This window comes from Dicentrarchus labrax, unplaced genomic scaffold (genome assembly GCF_905237075.1).
Source record: "Dicentrarchus labrax unplaced genomic scaffold, dlabrax2021, whole genome shotgun sequence".
NCBI lineage: Eukaryota > Metazoa > Chordata > Actinopteri > Moronidae > Dicentrarchus > Dicentrarchus labrax.
This window is the reverse complement of record NW_026136704.1, coordinates 15,174,343-15,194,647: the sequence shown is the minus strand read 5'-3', so window position 1 is coordinate 15,194,647 and position 20,305 is coordinate 15,174,343. Positions and strand designations below refer to the sequence as shown.

The 20,305-nt window shown below is 44.7% G+C and overlaps 1 protein-coding gene across 14 annotated transcripts in view; it reads right to left on the bottom strand.

Moving 5' to 3' along the window:
• Positions 1–2,769: 2,769 nt before the first annotated feature.
• The window catches only part of mecom (MDS1 and EVI1 complex locus), a 132,423-nt gene continuing 114,887 nt past the window's right edge, over positions 2,770–20,305 (bottom strand). For 6 of the 14 annotated variants that reach the window (XM_051396836.1, XM_051396830.1, XM_051396829.1 and 3 more), the window contains 10 exons: positions 15,991–17,383; positions 15,721–15,811; positions 14,233–14,259; positions 10,492–10,658; positions 10,102–10,179; positions 8,326–8,495; positions 7,316–7,460; positions 5,121–5,363; positions 4,835–5,027; positions 2,770–4,721 (listed from right to left, as the gene is read on the bottom strand). In XM_051396836.1, the coding sequence (XP_051252796.1) occupies positions 4,587–4,721; positions 4,835–5,027; positions 5,121–5,363; positions 7,316–7,460; positions 8,326–8,495; positions 10,102–10,179; positions 10,492–10,658; positions 14,233–14,259; positions 15,721–15,811; positions 15,991–17,383 (2,642 nt within the window). In that variant the 3' untranslated portion in view covers positions 2,770–4,586. The remainder of the gene's footprint in view (positions 4,722–4,834; positions 5,028–5,120; positions 5,364–7,315; positions 7,461–8,325; positions 8,496–10,101; positions 10,180–10,491; positions 10,659–14,232; positions 14,260–15,720; positions 15,812–15,990; positions 17,384–20,305) is intronic. The other 8 variants (XM_051396827.1, XM_051396831.1, XM_051396834.1 and 5 more) reach the window with 3 other exon arrangements.

Genomic DNA, 20,305 nt, shown 5'->3' with positions numbered 1-20,305 from the left:
AGCAAGCACTCCCCCCCCCATCCCTCCTTGAAGGCTATACTCCCACACCCATCCACGCTGCCCTCTCCGAAAATGTTTCCCCTGGCGTCTGAGTCAGCACGGGTGCCAAGTCAATCAGTGTGAGAGCTGCCAGCTGTGATGGCCTCTCTCTCTGGGGGTGTGATGTATGTTCCAGCGAGGGTGGCGGGGCAGTTACATGCCACACAGGGTTGGCTGCGTGAACGGGTGGCAGAGGAAAGGAAGGGAGGGTTGGGGTGAGGAGAGAAGGAAGGAGGGGAGGGCAGAAAGAGAGGACGGTGACTGAACAGGAGCTGTAATGAGGCCTGATGGATTCTGAGGCTGTGCCAGCTGCCCCATTAGCTGAGTGGCTCCGAGCCCCACGAAGTGTTGCCCACAGTGTGCCCACCCGTCCACGTACACACACTGAAGGGACACAGCAGCTTGGGGATCCAGCCCCTTTGACACTCACTCACAAACACACACACTTCGCATTTAACTAAAACAGATTGCACTGACTAATGCACACTCTTCTGTCTGACTTCCTTAGCTCTTTAAACACACACTAACACACACACACACACACACACACACACACACACACACACACACTCATCCAGGGCATTGCCAGCCACACTTCAATACACACTGAGTCCTTTATGAGAAGCTGTGGGTTAATGATGGCAATAACTCGTCCCAACGTGTTGATTAAGTGTGAGAGGATACATGGGTGACATTGGCATGTGCTAATCAACACTGATCAAACCAGTGCACACACAACAGTTAAATGCTAAGCTGCCAAACTCACCCGGGTGCCCTCCACTCTGCTGCCCACACACAATGACATTATACACACTGCTGTCTATTCATAATATTTTGGTGTTCTTTCAAGAGGCAGTGCCTTTGGACTTTTGTCTGGGGGAAGTTCTTTATGTAGGTGATGTTATTACATGGGCAATTTGAATTGCAGTGGGGGCGTGGCCACTGAGGGCTGGTGGCAAAATCCTGCTGCCAGATGTAGGGAAGGTATAATTCTTGTTTGTTAAAAGCTTTTTGAACAGTTGCTTCTAGATAGTTTAAATGCTCTTGCAGAAGGATGAGTTGTTTGCTTTTGTATCAATGCAAGAGCTCTCACTTCTCTGTATTTGTTCTATTTATTTAAAATGGAACAAAGATCATCTAAGTTATAGTTGAAGTTAAAGCCATGGTCATTTTAGGCTTTGCCATGTGATGTCTGGCTTCTTAGAAGCACAAATAACATCAATATGATGAAACACGGACATGCACTACAAGAATAGTAGAAGCTGAAATGAAGCTGCTATAAAAATATTTCTCACCAGAACAGTTTCACTATGTGCAATGTGAAAGGGATGGCTTGTAGTGACAAATCACTGAGAATTTACACCCTACTTTGCTGTTCCCCTTAGCTCTGTGGAGTTTTATAGTGTCTTTCAGCTCATTTTTTTTATTTGTGGCCTGCAACTGTACTGTTTTGGTTCACTCTCACAACTATCATAGCATCGTTAGCCACAGCAGGCAGCTGTTTTCAGAGAAAAAGCTCTAAAAAGCCACTGTACAGTCTACCTTTCCATTACCAAAAAGCAGACAGCCAAAGCCGGTGACTGGCTGGTGAACATTGTGCAGTTAGCGGAGACCCAAAACAAAGCTATGTCAGGCAGAATGTGGTTTTGTAACTACTGGATTTGTAAATAGGCAACTGTATGCTTACAAGTTCACCATACATACTTAAGTAAAAGATAATATGTCAGTTGATATGTCAGTGTTGTGTCCTAAAGTGGTCAAAAACTAAGTAATTGCAGGTTTGAGAACTTACTGTAGGTACTGCCATTGGAGCACCAATCATATAGAAAAATGAAGCTGTTGCATGACTACTGACAAGTTCACATAATCATATCAGCCTGAATTAGTCCCCAATAGCACAGGTGGCTGAATTCACACTCAGGACCATTATCACTTCCACTCAATTATGGCCCTGGCCTGCTCCATCACTACCATCACTGCAGCTGACCTCATCAAAGCTGGACGACCCATGCTGACCTCATCAACACCGCGTGACCCCACTGACCTCATCAAAGCTGGACGCCCCATGGAGCCCTGAGGGCTGACAACAGGCCCTAAGAAAACACCCCATCCATTAGGGTGCCAAGAGCACTGTAAATGTGGAGTGTCAGCGCCAGCCATCTTCACTGTCATGCCCAATTCTCCAACCCCCCGCCCGAGCTACTCTCCGGACAATGGAGCCGCTGAACCTCCAACCCTCCCAGCCACAATGTCCGCCCACGTTGGCTGGCAGCAGTGACAGAGGGGGGTGCCGGATGGGGAGGCCTGCTGCAGGATGGGACTCTTATTGAGCGTTTGAGCGATGAGCCAGGTCATCACATCTACCCAACTCATCCATCATGCCCCACAAACGGACACAAATAAAGAGGACACATTCCTGCCTCCGCTCCCACTACCACATTCAAGCGCTCTCCAGCCTTTTCTCTCCTTCCCCTCTCTCTTATGCGAGCCAAAGCCTGGAGAAAAAAAGAGGACCAGAGTTCAGGCTCTCCCTCACTCTTGGAGGCCATGGGAGCGCCAGAAGAAAGCGCCAGGTGGTTTTCTGACTCATGTCTCTTAGTATAAATCTCTGTTTGGGCCAAAATGATGGGCAGCCAGAAGGACTACATGGGGTGGGGAGGTGTGAGGGAGATAGGAGACAGAGGGTGAGTAAAATGTTTAAGGAGAAATAAAAAGAGAAAGGAAGACGTGTCAATCCACATTGTAGTCCTTTATTTCTTAGTTGTTCCTCCCACAGTATTGAATTGAAATGCATAACAGTTACATTGTAGAAAGCATTAAAACAAAGTACCTCAACTTGCTGATTACTTTTTAAAATCGATTATAAACAAAACAACAACAGAAAAAAAAAAATCTGGTCCCTCAAAACGGGAGAATAAATGAAAGTAATCTGTTATTTATCATAAGTTTGGCACAAGGGATTAACATGAACCGAACGTCACACAAGCTTGCAGACAACCGTAGAAAATGTCAGATACAGATCTTACCAGACCAATCATGCGTTTATGAAGAAATTATACCTGGCTTTTTTTTATTATTCATTCTTTATAATGTTTTTCATTTTTTACAATTGAATCATTAAATTGTCATAGAAAAAAAAACCTAAGTAATATCTATTCATCGACCGGTTTCATTAGAAGAATAAGGAGTGAATTGTATGTTTAATACTATCCGGCACTCAAATGTAATCTACAAACCCCATTGAACTCTGGGATAGGCCCGGTGAGGAATCTCCCCTTCACCTGGGCTAAGAGCAGTGCTATTCAGTAAACAAACTACAGTTTGCCAAGAAATAAATACAGTTCTCAACATACAACAGCAAATAACAACAACAACACCAACAAAAAAAATGAAAACAAAATCATGATTGTCTAAAAATGAAAGACACACGAGCATGGAGTAGCTAACGACTAGCATTCAGGCTATTTAGTGGTATTGTTGACTGACTAGGATGGATTCAAGGGATTTGAAAAAAGACGTATGCCCTTTACAGAACAACAATTAACTTCAGCACTGGCTACTTATCTCAGTAAAAAAACCAAAAAAAAAACCAAACAAACATTGTTTTCTTCTCTTCCACTAAAAAGACAATCTATTTATATCCTTTCACAGATAGCGCAGGCGGGCAGGATGGAGTGCAGTGGAGAACAGTTGGTAGACACTTGTGTACAGTGCTATGATTGTGCAGACACACGCAGCTATGAAAACGCAGATGGGAAACTGGCCTGATTTCAGTTTAACGGTTACTTTTTTTATTTGTTCTTCAATGACTTCAGTGATATTAAAGCGCTGCTAGCGCCGTCCATATATGGAGCGCTTTTCATTTGAACTGAGGTTCCCTTCATTTTTTATCATCAAGTACATGTATTTATGAGAAACACCTGTGGATCTCTGGGGGTCAAAGGGAATTCTTGTAACACATTTTAAAGATACTTTTGTCTGATGAGCTGGGGTTCTTATGCTTTACGCACAGTGAAACATACTAGGCTTGAAGCTGGCTGTCTTAGAGACACAACCAAATTCACCCTCTCAGCGTAAAATGTTCTCCTTGCTTTGTATGTGCTGGGCAATAAATGCGGTCTAGCAATGATACTTCAGCACATCCATCTTCCATGTCCACCAGCTGCCTTTGCTGTGCAAAACATAGAAATTCAGCAGAATAAATACAGCTATTATTACTTTAGCATTATTATTTTCACCACAATCATCAACATTGCTATCATCCTGGTTGGTGTTAATGACAGAAATCAATTTTAAGGTCTCGGGGGGGCATTTTGTTCTCTATCTGTTGGTTTTTTTTGGGGGGGGCTGGGGCTGGGTTCTGCATGTACAGTGACCCTTGCTTTGTGTGTAAGGCGCTCCGCTCAGCAGTCAGATGGGCCGTGGTTCTGCTCAGCAGTCACTCTGTGGACGATCAGGGGCCCCGCACATAGCCCCTGCAATGGGCTCCCAGTGCCATAGGTCAGGTTTGGGGGTTGAAAGGTGACAGGAAAAGCGCAGGGGTGTCATCATACATGGCTGAGGGACTGAATGGCACTGGATTCAGCAGCAGCCCGTGCCAGACTGTGCCACATGGTGGCCGGGTTGTGGGAGGCTGGGTGGAGAGAGTCCTTTTCAGCCAGAGACAGCATCATGGCATACGCCTGAGGGAGAGGAAATGGATTACAGTTAACTACCGTTCTTAAATGCAAATATGGATGTACATTGTGTGGGTAAGCAGGTGTGTGTGCATATGAACTGTCAATGATTTTTTTACCTGAGACTTAGATTTCCTAAAGAGAGGCTGTTTGACTGCTTCAGTCAGGGAGGGGGAGCCAAACGAATCATCGTCCTCGTCTCCATCTCCATCTCCCTCGCTCAGCTCGCTCTCCTCCAGCTTGCGCATTTCCGAAAAGTGACGAATATGATCCAAGGCTGAGTAGCCACTCTGCTCCTCCTCATCCTTATACCTGGAGGCCAAGCAGAACATGTAAATAAGGGAAATTCAAGATAAACACAATGTAAAATAATGCTTTAAATGTGTGCCTCTGTGTTGAATTTACCTCCCAGGAGAGGTTTTGCAGTTAAGGTTTAAGTCGTTCGGCCCGTTGAAGTCCATTTCGTCTTGTATGTCATCACTAAGGCTGCTAGGAAGCACCTCGCCTTCTGGTTTCCCCGGGGTGTTGCTAGGCTCTTCCCCTTCTTCTTCATCAGCACCAAGCTCCTCTGCTTCCTCGTCTTCCAGGTCACGTGACCCGCGGCTGGCCATCAGCGGCTTTTCTTCCTCAAATGGGCCGCCATTTAACCTACAGGCAAGGAACCTCGATTAGATCAGTACGGCTTGTAGAAGTAGTAGACATTTAAAGGAAGAATATATGACAGTGACGTCTATCTTGTTAAGCTGTGAATTTAATAAATAAACTGCTTAATAAAGTAATAAAGATTTCTTCTGGTGCTTGTTAAAAACTTGTTTGGTTTCCTACAAGTTCTTGTGAGAGTGTATATAGAAAAAGAATGGAGCGTATGGGATAAGGAGCAGGGAGAGGTGGATCTGACGCAGGACGTGGCAGCTGGGATCGAGAGAGCCGGAATCCCGTTTGTCATCGAGGCTCTGGGGCCCCTTTAGGCACAGCAGCACTGGGTTGATCGTTGCAGCACTTAACTGGAGTGCTCTGCCTCTCTCCTTGTTTATTTTTTCAACTATCTCGTATTCATCTAATAGGCAAAATATTTAGCTGACAGCCCCATTTGGTGGGAGAGTTATGAGAGCGTTGCCAACCGGCCCATTCCTCTATCCCTGTGGAGGGAGAGAGGGCTGGCTATCCAAACTGCCTGAGTCTTAATCTGTCCCTCTGTCTCAGCGCCACAGGAAACCACCATTTGGTAAATCATCTGGAACCACATTAAGACTGATTCACTAATTACACTCCGGGACGTCTTTCGTCAGCTCCCAAAAATGCCATTTCTCGCACAAAGGATTCAGAGATGAGGACTGAGAATTGGACGTGGAGAAGTAGATAGATAGGAAACAAAACACATCAAGCACATCGCCATAATTATAGGTTGCTTATGAACAGGACACCTACACTGGATTTGAAATTGATGCATTTGAGCGTGCAGTGACCGTAGAAGAAGGGGAGAGAGGGAATTATTGCAGTTTATATTTTAGCGCATACATTATCCACATCATCTTTGCTCTTTCATCAGGGGCTGATATTAATGTGCTTTCGACAAAGCTCCCGCTGGGATGGAGAGTTTGAGGCTGACGAGGTGGTATTCGTGCCATGTCCAGCTTGCGGGGCTGAGAAAAGGGACTAGCTCCAAAAAAAAGAGAGCAAGAGCTCTGTGATTAAGAAAACAGATTCGCTAATTACGCTTTCAAACGTGGTAATTTGCTGGGGATAAAGTATCTATCAGAAGTAGTCAGGAGCACAGCACTTTGAAAGGAAACACGGGCCGACCCTTTGACCCCACCCCCTCTACCCTCTTCCTGTAGGCAGACATGTTGGTTCCAGATGTGGTGGGCTAACTGCTGCACCCCCCCCTCCCTCCCTCTGACGCTCTACCGCCAGGTCCTGCTCTCACAGGCCTTCTTCTGCACAATCACACACCAGTCTGCGAGATCTCTATCTGAACTTCCAATCTGCCCTGTGATCACACCAACGTGAGGCACATGAAAACAAACTCAGAGACCTGAGCAGACCTCTCAACTGCTATCCGACCTGATCACAGCTCCAAGAATTTATTTGCATAATGCTCAGACGTAGTTGCATGTGCGTAGATATCTGTTCGTACGTGTGGCCAAAAGGCAACTGATATAAGGAGCTCCTGCATGTTTCCAAAACCTGCCATTATCTTAAATGTCATCACAGATGATTGCTCTCTACTCCAGACCCCAGAGCATGATGTGATAATTAACGAGGGCTGGCTGGGTGGTATGCAAGTCTAAAATGGGCTGATAGCAGCTGACCCATTATTCATACTTATTCAAGCCCTGAGAGGCCTTTTTTAAGTCCAATAATCTTAATGTAGTCACAAATAAACGCAAGAGTTCAACGTGGGACAAAGTAGATATAATTTCAGATAAATAAATGTTTATGTTATCTTTTATTTGATTTTATTTAGGACCTGGCCCTCGTTTGTCCCTGCTGCTGGGTTGGTGTGGTGGGTGAGAAGCCTGGGGGAGCAAAGTGCTCACTGATATTTGTAGCAAAGAAAAAACTCTGATTCAGAAATGAACACATGAAACTACACTTACCCTTCCTCAGAGGGGTCCGGTGATGTCTGGTTCTGGCCTGTGTTGCTGATGAAATTTCTTATTTCATTGAAATAAGAGTCTTCTTTGTCATCCAATATGGCACTGCCGCTGTCCAGTTCAGACTGTGGGGACGACATTGCAGTGCCTGCAAACAAAAAGGTAACTCATGTTTTGTCTCCAAAGATGTGTTTTGATATTTTAATATAATCAATACTCCAACCAAAGTTCCCATAAGTAGCTTCACATATGTTACACATATTTTGTATCTGCAAATCAAGTTTTTTTTCTATAGACATAACTGTGGAACCATTAGACCATAGGGAAACATTGGATTGTACAATATGTTATACACATTTCAGTGGAATTCAGAGTCATATATTTGGTACCTTTGGAAACCTTGAGATCTTGACTACAATTTAATATAAAATGATATGAGTTTCCACAATGCTTGGCCACACAAAATACTAAAATATGTGCAATAACGGACATGCCAAAGAGTCTTTAAGTGAAAAATGTTTTAATATTTTAACTTTGGGGATATGCTGAACAACCTTCAGCCTTTTATCTTTGTGTTGTGATTTGGAGGAGAGAAATTGTTTGATGCTGCAACGGGAAAGCTTAGCAGATAATTGATTTTGTATTTGATAGAGTGAACACCGTGTCTGATTAAGTGGAAACCTCCGAGGACTGTTGCTGTCAGCTGCTGGCGAGGTGTCCCTGCTTGTTCTGCTGATTCAGAGTCAGGGTGATGCAACCTATCAAACCCATAAGCTGTGCTGCTGATGAAAGCAGCTCTTTCAAAAAATATATTTTGTGCTGTTGCAGAGCTAGATGACAGATTTATGTAATTTAATTTTTCAACTCCTAAAATTGTTTCCAATCATGAGTCAATTATATTATATTATTCAGCAGCTTAAATGCGAGGCGCTGCTACATCACAAATCAGCACCTCTCATTTTTCTCTGATAAAATATGGAAAAAAACAGAAATGTACTTTCAAGACTTCTCACCTGACAGGTTGCCGTTCTCGTGCTTCTTGAGGTGACGGTCGAGGTTGGTCTGCTGACCGAAGCAACGATCACACAAGTGGCACTTGAAGGGCTTTTCCTTGTTGTGGATGTTGCGAATGTGACGTTGCAGGTTGGAGGAGATGCTGAAGGAGCGGTCACAGTATTTACACCTGCAGGAGAAGCGGAGGCCTTTCACTTAGGTAATTACGAAATGACAAAAACAGCAGAAACACACAAGCTACTAGTCGTAAGTACAACTGTAGTGCATAATGAAACAGGAACCTGTGGTTTGTTCTGTGGGAAACATAATGAGATACATAATGTAGGACACACATACACACATGCATACAGACAGTCCCAGCAGTCCCACAGTCCCAGACATGATGGAGGAGCTTGTTTAAGGTGAAACAGCTCTGCCTCTTATCTCCAGCCAGCGCAATAAAATTGCATTCTTCTCTCACAAAATAAGCACGCAACAGATTTGGTTCTAGCCCTGCAAAATTAGAGCTTCTTGCCAAGTTTCTTCATGCAAAATTATACGAGAAGATTACATCTTTTCTTCTGGTGGAATTAGCTCGCTCGATTGGCTGTCCCTCAGGAAACCCCCCGGTTATCTCCACAAAAAATTACAATAAACAGCGGTGATCTTTAATGGCATGCCAGCGTGTGGAGTGCAGGCTATCAGGCTGGGGCAGTAGAGGCCTGCGTCTGTCTTTCTCTCTCCCCTGTGGTCAGCAGGCCTCCTCCAAGCTTTGGGCCAACATTCCACTACCTTAGTAACTACAAAGCAGAACAGTGCTAGCCAGGGCTTACTCATTATCCGAATGTAGTAAATGTGCAAGATTCATTTTTACATGTGTACTGAAATGCTGCTGCATTGTTTCTTTCTACCTCAGCAGCACCTGGAAAACTCTGCAGTGTTGATGTGGGATGGCAAGGAGACCGGTTACCGAAGTTTCCTGTGAAACACAATGCTGAGAAACTTTGCGTGTTGAATTTGCCAACTAGACTATGATTTCAAAAAAAAAAAAAAAGAAGTTAATCTTGTGATAACCTTTTTGGTTGGCAAGAAAAACCTGAGTTTGGCCCCATACACAGAAGAGAAATTACCACAGCTGCCGGGCCTGGACATCTGCCCGCGCTCCTCATCACCCCAATTTTTCACCAAACTTCCTGCCTCCTCTCTGCTCTGCTCTTTTACCAGCCCAGCTTCAACCCTCAACCCCCCCCTCTTCCTGTCACCCTGGCGACGGACACCATTTTTCATCAAGCAAATTATTTAGCAGTAGGATAATTATTCCAGGCTTTTTACGGCATAAGAAAACACACATAAACTCTGTCCTAACTGTGGACAAGAATTCCCTGGGAAAACATCCATGCCCTGTTAACAAATGAGCTGAATCTCTCTGTCTGCTTGATAATACACTGTGTGAAAGTGTGTTTGTTGCTTTCACTTATAGCTGTGGGGAAAGAAAAGCAGTCCTTCACTCGGGAGTTAATGCGCTATTATTGTGCAAATCCAATTCCTGACCAGAGCGTAATTTGCTGTTTCTAGCTTTTACGGTGTGTGTTCTTGGAAGTGAGGAGGACAGATGGATGTTGGCAGAAGGCGAGAGAGGAGGATGATATTCAGCCGACATGTTGCTGTTGGACTGTCTCTTGTAAAACTAAACACTCACACACCTCTTCGACATAGATACACACATAGACAGCTCCAAGAGTGCACAGTGCATGTGTATGAACGTGTCTGCCTTAGATTTGTAGAAATAGTCCTACCTGTATGGTTGTTCTCCTGTATGAGTCCTGAGGTGGCGGGTCAGGTTGGCAGAGCGTGGAAATATTTTCCCACAATATCTATAAAGAAATAATAACATAAAAAAGATTTAAGTATCATTTACCTACATTACTTTAGTCATCTAAAAACCTGTATTATTATAATGTTAACACTGGAACAGGAACTCTAACTGTAACTTTGTCCTCAGTAACACATGACCACAGAAAAAGTAAACATACCCACAGAAACACCCACCACACATGAAAGTATTTAGCATAACAAAAAAGACTAGAGTGTCAATATCACAATTATGACATAGAGGAATGTTAATTTATGACCAACGGAGAGTTAAAAATTTAAATAATACATGCCAAACCAGTTGCCGTAGTTACCTGCAGGTGTAGCGCTCCTTGCCCTTGCGCAGCAGCGTCTCTGGAAGTGCAGAGGGTGGGGCTCTGAAGTCAAACATGGAGGGGACGGAGCGCAGCAGGTCACCAGACTCTGGCTTCAGGGAGCCAAACGTCTCCAGCTTCTCTGCCATGTTCTCAATGGCTGACATCTGAGGAGACAGAAGAGAGGAGAGTGACGGGTTAGCCTTGTGCTTAAAAATACACTGAATGCTCACTCAGCACTGAAAGTCCTTCATGCCAGCAAAGCAATGAAGCCAAGAAAGCAAATAAAGTTTAGAGTTTTCCTATCACCTGGGGTCACAAAAAAATCTCAGAAACCAAGGACATTCTCTTAACATGCTTCAATGGAAGAAGATATTTTCACAGCATGGATACTGTAGATAGCCATGCAATTATTCTACAGAATGTTGTTTTTGGTTTCTGATTGCAGGATGCAATAAAATTCAAAAAGCTAAATGTAATGAATAATTTAGCGACAATATATCAGTATAGCAGCCATGTCCTAAAATTTTAAATAATTACAGCAACCATACATTTGGAGTGAATGTCTTTACATTAAGCACAAACGCCAAATATTTATAGATTTAATTCAGATTTACTCTTAAATGCTCCTCACTGAATATATAAATAATACTTTCTATTTGTTCATATCTTGTTTGACTGATGAGCGTTGTTTACAGGCATCGTCCCAGGTGAAATGAAATGAAACAGGTATTGGGTGAATTCTTATTACGGCGTTCATCAATGATTCATGAATCACAAGGTCAGATCCCTGGTATGTGTGTATGACAAGTACATTTGACACTGATTCATAACTTTGTAGTTAAACAAAAATGCTCCCATTCACGGTCAGTGGAGAGCAGGTGTGAAACTTTGAATGTTAAATTCAGCCAACTCTTGTTCTCATTGCAAATACACATATACATGTACAGTAGATACATAAACACACACACATACACACACACATATAGGATTACGGACTGCAGCCAATCTACTAATGAAGCTGAACATTTACTTTCATCAGATACTCTCTGAGGAGATATGTGTACTTGTCAGTTGGTCTGTGCGTGTGTTTGTGTGTGTGTGTGAATGAGAAACTATGTGCTGCATGGTGGCCGTAGTTGATTAATTGCCATCAATGTGTGTGAAAGAAAAAATATATGTATGTGTGTGAGAAAGAAGAATGTATTTGTAATGCATTTGTATGTGTGTGTGTGCAGACTGTGTGTGCTTACAGGCATGTGCGTGTTACGTGAGCGTGATTGTATGTGCTTAGTGTGTATCTGTGTGTTGTGAGATACATGTCCGTGTGTGTGTGTGTGTGTCTGTGTGTGTGTGGCAGAGGAGTGATTCATGTCCACTGCTGGGCTGTAAACTATTCAGTGCACAATGCGGGCAGACAGCACATTCGTCAATATGAAAGATGTTGACATTACTGATCAAGGGCCAGACACGGGTAATAATGATATCGCTGTGCTGAGAGGGGCGGGATGGGGGAGGAGCGGGGGCTGGAGGGGGAGTGAAGGGAGAACTAGAGGGAGGAGGAGAGGGAGGGGCGGGGGTCCCAGTAGGCCGCAGGGCCTGTCAGCCCATCTTACACACACATACAGGAGTTTTTTTCCTCCTTCTTTTTTTAAAGGGGCCACACAAATTTGCATTATTTTGCGTGTATTGAATTTTCAGCCTGTTTCTTATTCTTATTTCAATAAGGCAACAAATCAATGGTGATTCGGGTCCTCCACCGGAGCCCTGCTCCGACTCTGACATTTCATCTCCTGCTTTCACCCCCTGTCACTCTCAGGCTTCACGCCAAGATGGAGCAGACCGAGGGGAAAGAAACCGAGGAAGAGAATCGGAGAAGAAGCATGATGAAGGACTAGACGATAGGGGAGAAGAGTGGGAACGAAGGAGAAAGAAAGAGAGAAAGAGAGAGAGAGAGAATGAAAAAAGCAAGCAAGCAGGAAAGAAAGAAAGAAAGAAAGAAAGAAAGAAAGAAAGAAAGAGTGAACAGAGCCCGGAGAGAGAAGGGCTGATGGATGGTGGTGGAGCCTGGTGTTAGGAGCGGCTGATTAGGAGTGACGGCCGAGTGTAAAGTTCCTGCCGCAGCCGTCGACGTTCCCACTGAGGGAGGATGTGGAGTGTCAGGTCCGTTTGATTATGAATATGCCAATGCTGCATGCCATGAATCAAAGGCAAGGGAGAGACAGAGACAGAGAAGGAGAGAACAGAGCGAGAGAAAGAAGGAAGGCAATGGATTGAAAGATAGGTAAGGAGTTCTGGGGAAGAGAGAGGTGAAATGCTTTCATATTTCTTTTGAATGTGCACCATGTATTTCATTGGGCTCTTTTTTTAGGCACTGTAGAGAATGCTCAGTTTGTCTGCCTTGCTCAACGAGAACCCATAACTCTTGGGAACATTAGGGCCCCTAAAGCTGTCGGCAGTATCGAACCTATCCGATAAGACACTTTCTAGAGCTGAAACTACTTTATCCTAGCTCCATCTACTGGGGAATTCTGATCCCACTTTGAGCCACTCATACTGCTGCACTTTATTAAGAGTTTATTCTCTCACCTTGCTTCTGTATCCTTTAAATGGAAGGCATAGTCCTTGTTATTACTGGCAAATGCAAGAGGTAATATTTCTTTTCTGAAAAAAGGATCCTGCGTGAGTTAATTTATTTTGGCAGTTTCTCTAAACCAGTCAAATTCTTTGTTTGCGGTCGAGCAGTAAAGGATTCACATATCCAATCCAATGGATTAGATATATTATTGACTGAAACTAGTAACCATCAGTCCACCACAGATTACACATCAAAAACCTTCAGCCATTGAGGCGTTTTTATGGATGGCGAGCCAGGTTCATTAGGCCACTGTTTGACAATGCTGTGTGTGTGAAATGTTCGACTTAAAGGACAAGAGGATAAATGGCTCCACATTTTGCTCTAAAGCGATTTTTCAAAGGTTTTACAACCCCCCTACTCCTTTGTATAAGACAACCCCCCCCCCCACATACACACACCTCCCAACCCCCCCCAGGGCAGTATGTGTGTGTCTGTGAACTTGCTTGTTGCTGTAGCGTCGCTCTGGGACCAGCAGTTGATTGGCTATCTTCAGATGTCAGTGATGCTGTGAGGGCCTTAATTAGCGAGATGCATTCTCAATTGTTGATCTTTATCGGGAACCAGATGTTTGGAGGGAGAAACTAACCCCCCACTCCCCCCGTCAGTGTCCCAAAGAGACTGTTACCCTTGCGTTGATGTAAAGCAGCCCCCCTAAACACCACCCTCCTCCCTACCTTCCACCCCCCCCCATGCTCATTTGCAAGAGCTCTGCTTCATCCTCCAAATAAGCAAACATATATTCAGAGTTGCTGTATGGACGGGGTGTAGCTCGGCTGGAAATCCCCACTTAAACCCTTTCATGTGAATCAGAGAGGGGATATGTCCAGATGAAAAGATGTAAACCAATCATAAAATAGGACTCAAATACTGAAGGTTAATCTGTACAACAATATAATATCATGTACAATATAAACATTTCAAACATGACCTTTCTTTGCATTAACATATAAGAAGGTGGTTCTAGAAATGTCCAGTCAGTGCGTGATGGTGATTGACTGAAGCCATGCGAATGCTGGGTGATGTCAGTTGTAAACTGTTATGCAGCCCATGCATTAATTAGGGGATGGGGTCTGTTTGATAGAGGTACAGGTAGAGGAACTTACCCAAGTTCTCTGATCTGGCAAACGAAACTGAAGGGCGGAACAGAAGGAAAAGAGACAGCAGTCAGAACCAGGAAGTTGCGCATGAAGCAGCAGCTATTGATTGGACACATATGGGTACAGAGGGAATGATGGGTCTTGGTGTGATTAACTTTGAATGAGCAGCCTATCTGCAGAGTTATGGTGCTGGAATTACAGAAGGCTCTAATAGTTCCCAACACTTCCTGGTGTTCAATAAGCTCATTATAGCAGGCTACAAATACAATTCCAGTATGTAATCTAAGCCAGTATTTCTTAGCAGTAAAATTTCCTGCCAGGAAATAAAAAGCTGAATCACTAAAGGTCGAAAAAAAAGTTCCAGTCCCCTCAGCTTTGCAACCACTTTTTTGATATATGGCTCAAGAGTGAGTCAGGTGACTGAAAACAAACCCCCTTGAAAGTACACAGAAGGGCCCCTTGCCTGGTCTGGCTTAGACCTACCCGGGTCTGGTCTTTCTGGGAATGATTTGTGTGTCCAGACATCATAAAGTCATAAAGATGGCCTAAGCACTCTGTTAGTGTTTCTACTGATAGGACACCTCATTAAGGCGTGTGGGACGGCCATGTGGCTGCTGCAGGCTGGGCCCATGCACACTGGACAGGGGACATAAATCAGACAAATGAAACAGCCTGTAAAAACCAGACCTGAAACGGCCAGAAAAGAGGAAAAAAAATCATATGCCTGAGAAAGTGGTGTTTTCACTTTCCGACGGACCGTTCTCACCCGTGGGGGAAGATTGAACAAATGAACGTCAATGCAGCACGTCATAGAAACACATACGCATACACCCGCGTGCACCGTGCTCACACACACATATGCTAGAGAGTCTCACGCTGGAAATACTGAACCCTGGGGCAGAAATCATTGCTTTAAGAGCATATCATTTTTTATATTGTAATCAAAGATATGTTATGGGAAGACATGTCAAGGGGTGCCCTTTCATTCTGCCACATCTGTTTCAGATAGCCAACGACGGGCTTAACAGGCAGTAGCTTGGAAAAGGCTGGAGCCACATACTAATCCTCATTAATCCAGTTTGGTCAGTTTAGGACAAGCATTCTGAATTGGAGAAGAACAATAGATTATAAGATTAATATCAATTATCAATTATAGAAAGAATCATTATAGATCTGGGTTTAAGGCACATCTGAAGCTAACATTGCACTTGTAACACTGATGTTGCCACAGTTACGTAGCAAGAGTCATCAGCTATTGTGAATTCAAATGGGCAGGGCGGACCAAGAGCTGCCTGAACAAATTTGGGCTGTTTATTTATGTTAATTTATCAATCTAGGGTAAATATAGAATTTATAGAATAAATCCAAAGATGAGTAAAAATGTACAGTTGCACTGCTGAGAATGTGTGATTAAGTGCAAAACAAGGTGTGTGCCACCTTACTATATTCCTTCTAAATTCCCCAGTTCCCGCTGATGTCCCAGTCAGAACCTACCTGTGGATGGAAGATGAAGCCTGGAGCTGGCCGCATGTACTTGTCTTTCAGAGTCTCAAACGGATCGCTCATTCTCCTCTTCTCAACCCTGCTAATAGTAGATTTCTGTTAGCTCTTAACACATGTGCAGCAGCAAATATTGGTACACTACTCAGTATTGCTCTTGAATAATACTATGTGCAACAGCAGTATCTTTTACGGTTTACACATGATGTAAAATTGCTGTAGTGATTTACTTATGGTTAAGTAAGCTACTGGGAATAACAATACCTGTAGATGGGATCCATGAAGAAAGGTGTGGGCCTGGCATGCTGTAAGGAAGTGTCAGCTTTCGGAATCTCCACCACTGCCTTCTCCTCCTCATAACCCAGGTTATTTTTTGTCTCCTCCTCTCTTGGGTTGCGTCCACGGCCCCTAGACCCCAGGCTCAAGTCTAGCGGCTGATCCTGACCAGTGGCGTGGGAGGCCTCTGGTTTGGAGTGGGAAAATGTGGCAGACTTCTCCTCCTTTCGCTTAGTAGTGAGATCAAATGGTGACTCGGATGAAGATTTGCCCTGAGCCTTCTTGCAGTCATCTGCTGGAGACTGTGGCTCGCCCTTCAGGCCTGGAGGTCTTAGGTCCCTGTCTGGAAAGGGGTAAACTGGAGGAGAAAAAGCTGGGAAGAAAGGCAGTGGGAACATGGATGGGTAGGGCAGAGACCCAACCTTCTTGTCCTGCAGACCAGCCAGCCCTGTGGAACCAAAGTACTTCTCAGCAATGGAGGCAATGGCCTTAATAGAGTCATTTACAGCCCCTGTTACGGCCGTGTGCTCGTCCAGCGAGGATGGGATGAGGGAAGGGCCCGGAAAGTCTTTAGCAGCACTGCTGCCTGTCAGGCTGGGGTTCTGGAGGCCTCCTTCATTGGCCTTCCTCTTGGGGCCTTTGCCATTCTCTCGAGCAGCCCCCCTTTCTCTCTCACTGTCCATGTCACTCTCCAGCTCTGACCCCGATGTGCTCTCCAGATCACTCCCACTTGGCGTGCTGACATCGTCCAGGTCGCTGCTCTCGGACTGGTCACTCTGCTTGTTCCGCTGCTTTGTGGAGGATGAGGAGCTCTGGGGGTGGAGCTCTGAACCTGGGATTTGATTGCCAGGAGCACCACCTTCTTTACGGAGAGCCTTGAGGAGCTCTCTGGACTCCTGAACTCCAGGGCTTGGAGGCAGCAGTGGACTCTTACTCAGCTCTGCACCGTGCCCAGCAACAGGTGCATGGGCTGGTTGTCTGACAGGAGAGGTGGCAGGAATGAGCGGTGGCCGGTGGTAGAGTCCAGACGGGAAGAGGCCAGGGAAGCTGAAGGGAAATGCTGGGGCAGCAGGGAAGGTAAGCCCGCCATGGTGGCGACTGGCCCCAAAGTAATCAGCCAGCCCAGCACTGCTGTGGCCCATTGCCAGAGCTGATTTGTCCAAGCCAGGGGCGCCAGGGAGGGGCATACCCTGGGCAAACAATCCCCCTGCGGTGAAATGGTTCTTCCCTTCACAGAAGCGCCGGTGCTTGTTGAGGGAGGATGTGGTGCTGAACATCTGCCCACAGTCCTTGCACTTGATCTGTGTACGGCAGTCAGCGTGCATGCGCTTGTGGCGACACAGGTTGGAGAACTGGGTATAGGACTTGTGGCATACCTCGCCTGCAGGGACAAGGAGACAGATATAGAACGTATCAGTATGCAACACACACCTACCCACACACACATAAAATAACATCACATGATATGACATCTCTAGTTAACATGCTTCAGGCTGGCTGAGGTTAAGGCAGAGGAAATACAGTGTGAATGATATGCTCATGTTCCCATCAATACTCTGACAACAGTTTTCCGAGCAAAATAAGGAGGAGAGGAGTGTCAAGATCCTGGCATTGTCAAGGAATCTGTTTGGTTGATGGTGTGAGTCAGTTACTGCCACTCATCACCTGCACATCAAACCAAATTCCCAGGCATCTCTAGCCCCATTGTCCTCCCAGGGACGCTCCCAGGGAGTCCATAAACAATCACACACGGACATGCAGGCACATTCACAAAATATTCACATAACACAGAGAAACTGAATAACACACCGAGACATGCAGATATACAGATACACACACACACACACACACACACACACACACACACACACACAAACAGATACACGCACACACACACACACACATTCTCAGCCGCATGCAGCACAATGGCTCTATTTTAAGTTTGTGAAGGAAGCGGAGTTGAATGAATCCTATCCTGCAGTCCAGTTCCCAGGGACAGGTCTCACGTCCTCTACTGCCCCTCTTCCCTCTTCCCCCTCCGGGCCTCTCCGTCACCCCCTCACCTTGTCCCCATAGTTGGGTCCCTGTCGTCCTGAGCTAAGTGACCTTCCCACAGTCAAACCCCAGTATGCCTGTCTGTCGCTCTGTCTGACCCTAGGAGACGTACAGTGGCAACACCCGGCCCTGAGACAAAACCTCACCGTCTGACATTATCTGTCGCCATTATTAGTCTGTCAACATTATCTACTACCAATGGATGATTTGTTTGAATTTGCAAAGGGGTGATGGTAGCCAAGTACTTATTGTTTTCCCATGCTGTTTTCTCTTGCTATTCTAGTAAAAGTCAAGAATGCAGCTTATGAGGGGGAAGATGTTCCTTTTTGTTGGCCCACTCCCACACTATAGGATATTTTGCAGATCAGCTACAATACAGCTGACGTTTCAATACGACTTTGATCATCCGATAATATCAGAGAGCAGTTAGAAGCAGCTCTGGATGATTGATTCTGCTCACATTGTTATAAGATCTTCAAAATGAGGATAAGGAAGTGGTTAGGCTCACAGTGTGATTACACTTCTGCATACTTTGGATGCCTTCCAGCCCCAAGGTGCATAAGAGGCAATTTAAGGAGATGGAGGGGAAGAGCAGGAAAATGTATTGTGGAAACAGATTTAAATAAACAGCCCGGAAGAAACGCCAAATGGGAATGCTTGAGCCAAGAGTGAATGTAATATTGTGAAAAAGTCTATTTTAATGAATAGACCCAGAAAACTAAATTGAAATGAAGTGTATTTGTGGCTTGACTGAGGAGGACACAATCAGGGCAGAAAGGTAGTTGAAAACATTTAGAAAACATCTGGGGGAAAAAATGAAGAGTGCCTGATTCCTTTGATTTTGCACGAGATTTTTCCTCTCCAGAAGCTGTTAGTGTGTCTTGCAACACAGATAAAGAAATCTGGGAACTGTATCCAAATACCTTCTAACTGATTAAAATGAATTAGTTTGAGCTTAGGATGTAGACGTTCATAGTTGATCTACTTGAAAATTTAAGAATTATACTTAAATTACTTAAATATATATACTAAAATAAAAGATTGACTTAATCATTTCTAATAGTGAATAATTAATCAATCTGCCCACTCAGTGTGTATTGGGGATAGCTGCTTCTATTGCTCTCCTTTTGTTTGTGTGTGTGTGTGTGTGTGTGTGTGTGTGTGTGTGTGTGTGTGTGTGTTCTTACAAGTATAGCCACATGGACTGAGCAAACTACAAGAAAAAGCCCTGCACCATAAATCATGTAGAAGTGACATTTACAGACTAACAACACACATGCATGACACACTGAGTGTGAGATCTGATTCACCACACGTGTGTATTCGTCAGCTCTTAATAAACTGTAACAAAATATTATAAACACATTCCTGAGAGGAGAGCGGTGGCTAAGTAGTGGCTCGCTGAGTGTCTAAATTAATAACCCAGCAGGCCTGAGTGCTTCACTTTCATAGGGAAGCTCTGAGACACGCACACAACCTTGACACATCACGTGCACTAACACACAAACAAAATCACGTGTGCATCCAGTGCAATACTGTCCAAGACACGTACATGTCCTTCAAAAGCACTCGCACAAACAAACACTTCGGACACACACATGGTCTCTCCCAGGCAGATGTCATGTTTGAGGCTGCTCTGTCTTTTTTACACAGCCATTAGTTGCTTTTAAACCTGCATATTTTCTGCTGATTACAGCAAATGGACTCCTATTCGGAGGGAGCACAAGGAAGAGGGCTGTACATGTGGTTGCTATTTGTGAGGAATGGTGCATGTGGCGGAGGGAGAGAGGAGAGAGGGGAGTCAAGAGGTCTGCAGCGGAGATGCAGTCACTCCGGCCTATGCACATATATGTGTGAGTGTGTTCATGCGTGTTTGTTTGAGGAGGAGAAAAAAGTGTGTATTCGGTGTGTGGGCAGGTTCCTGTGCGCTCAAATGTGTGTGCGTCGGTGTGCAGGGTCACCGAAAGAGAGACGGGGCAAAGGGTGAAGGTCATAATGCTTTAGGGGAAGGAGATCAGATCTGCGAGTGAGGTGGTGAAAGTGTGAAAGGTCAAAATGTGTTTGGGTCTAACAGGAGTTAGCATTTACTGAAGAGCAGGGACAAAAAAGTTTGCGTGTTTGAGAGAAATAAAAAGCTGTAGCGTCAACAGAAGGTGAAGCTGGGTCACTGTGAGAGGCAACAGTAAGGTTAGCCAAGTGGGACTGAGTCAAATTACATGCTAGTTTAAATGCTGTTATCACCATATCA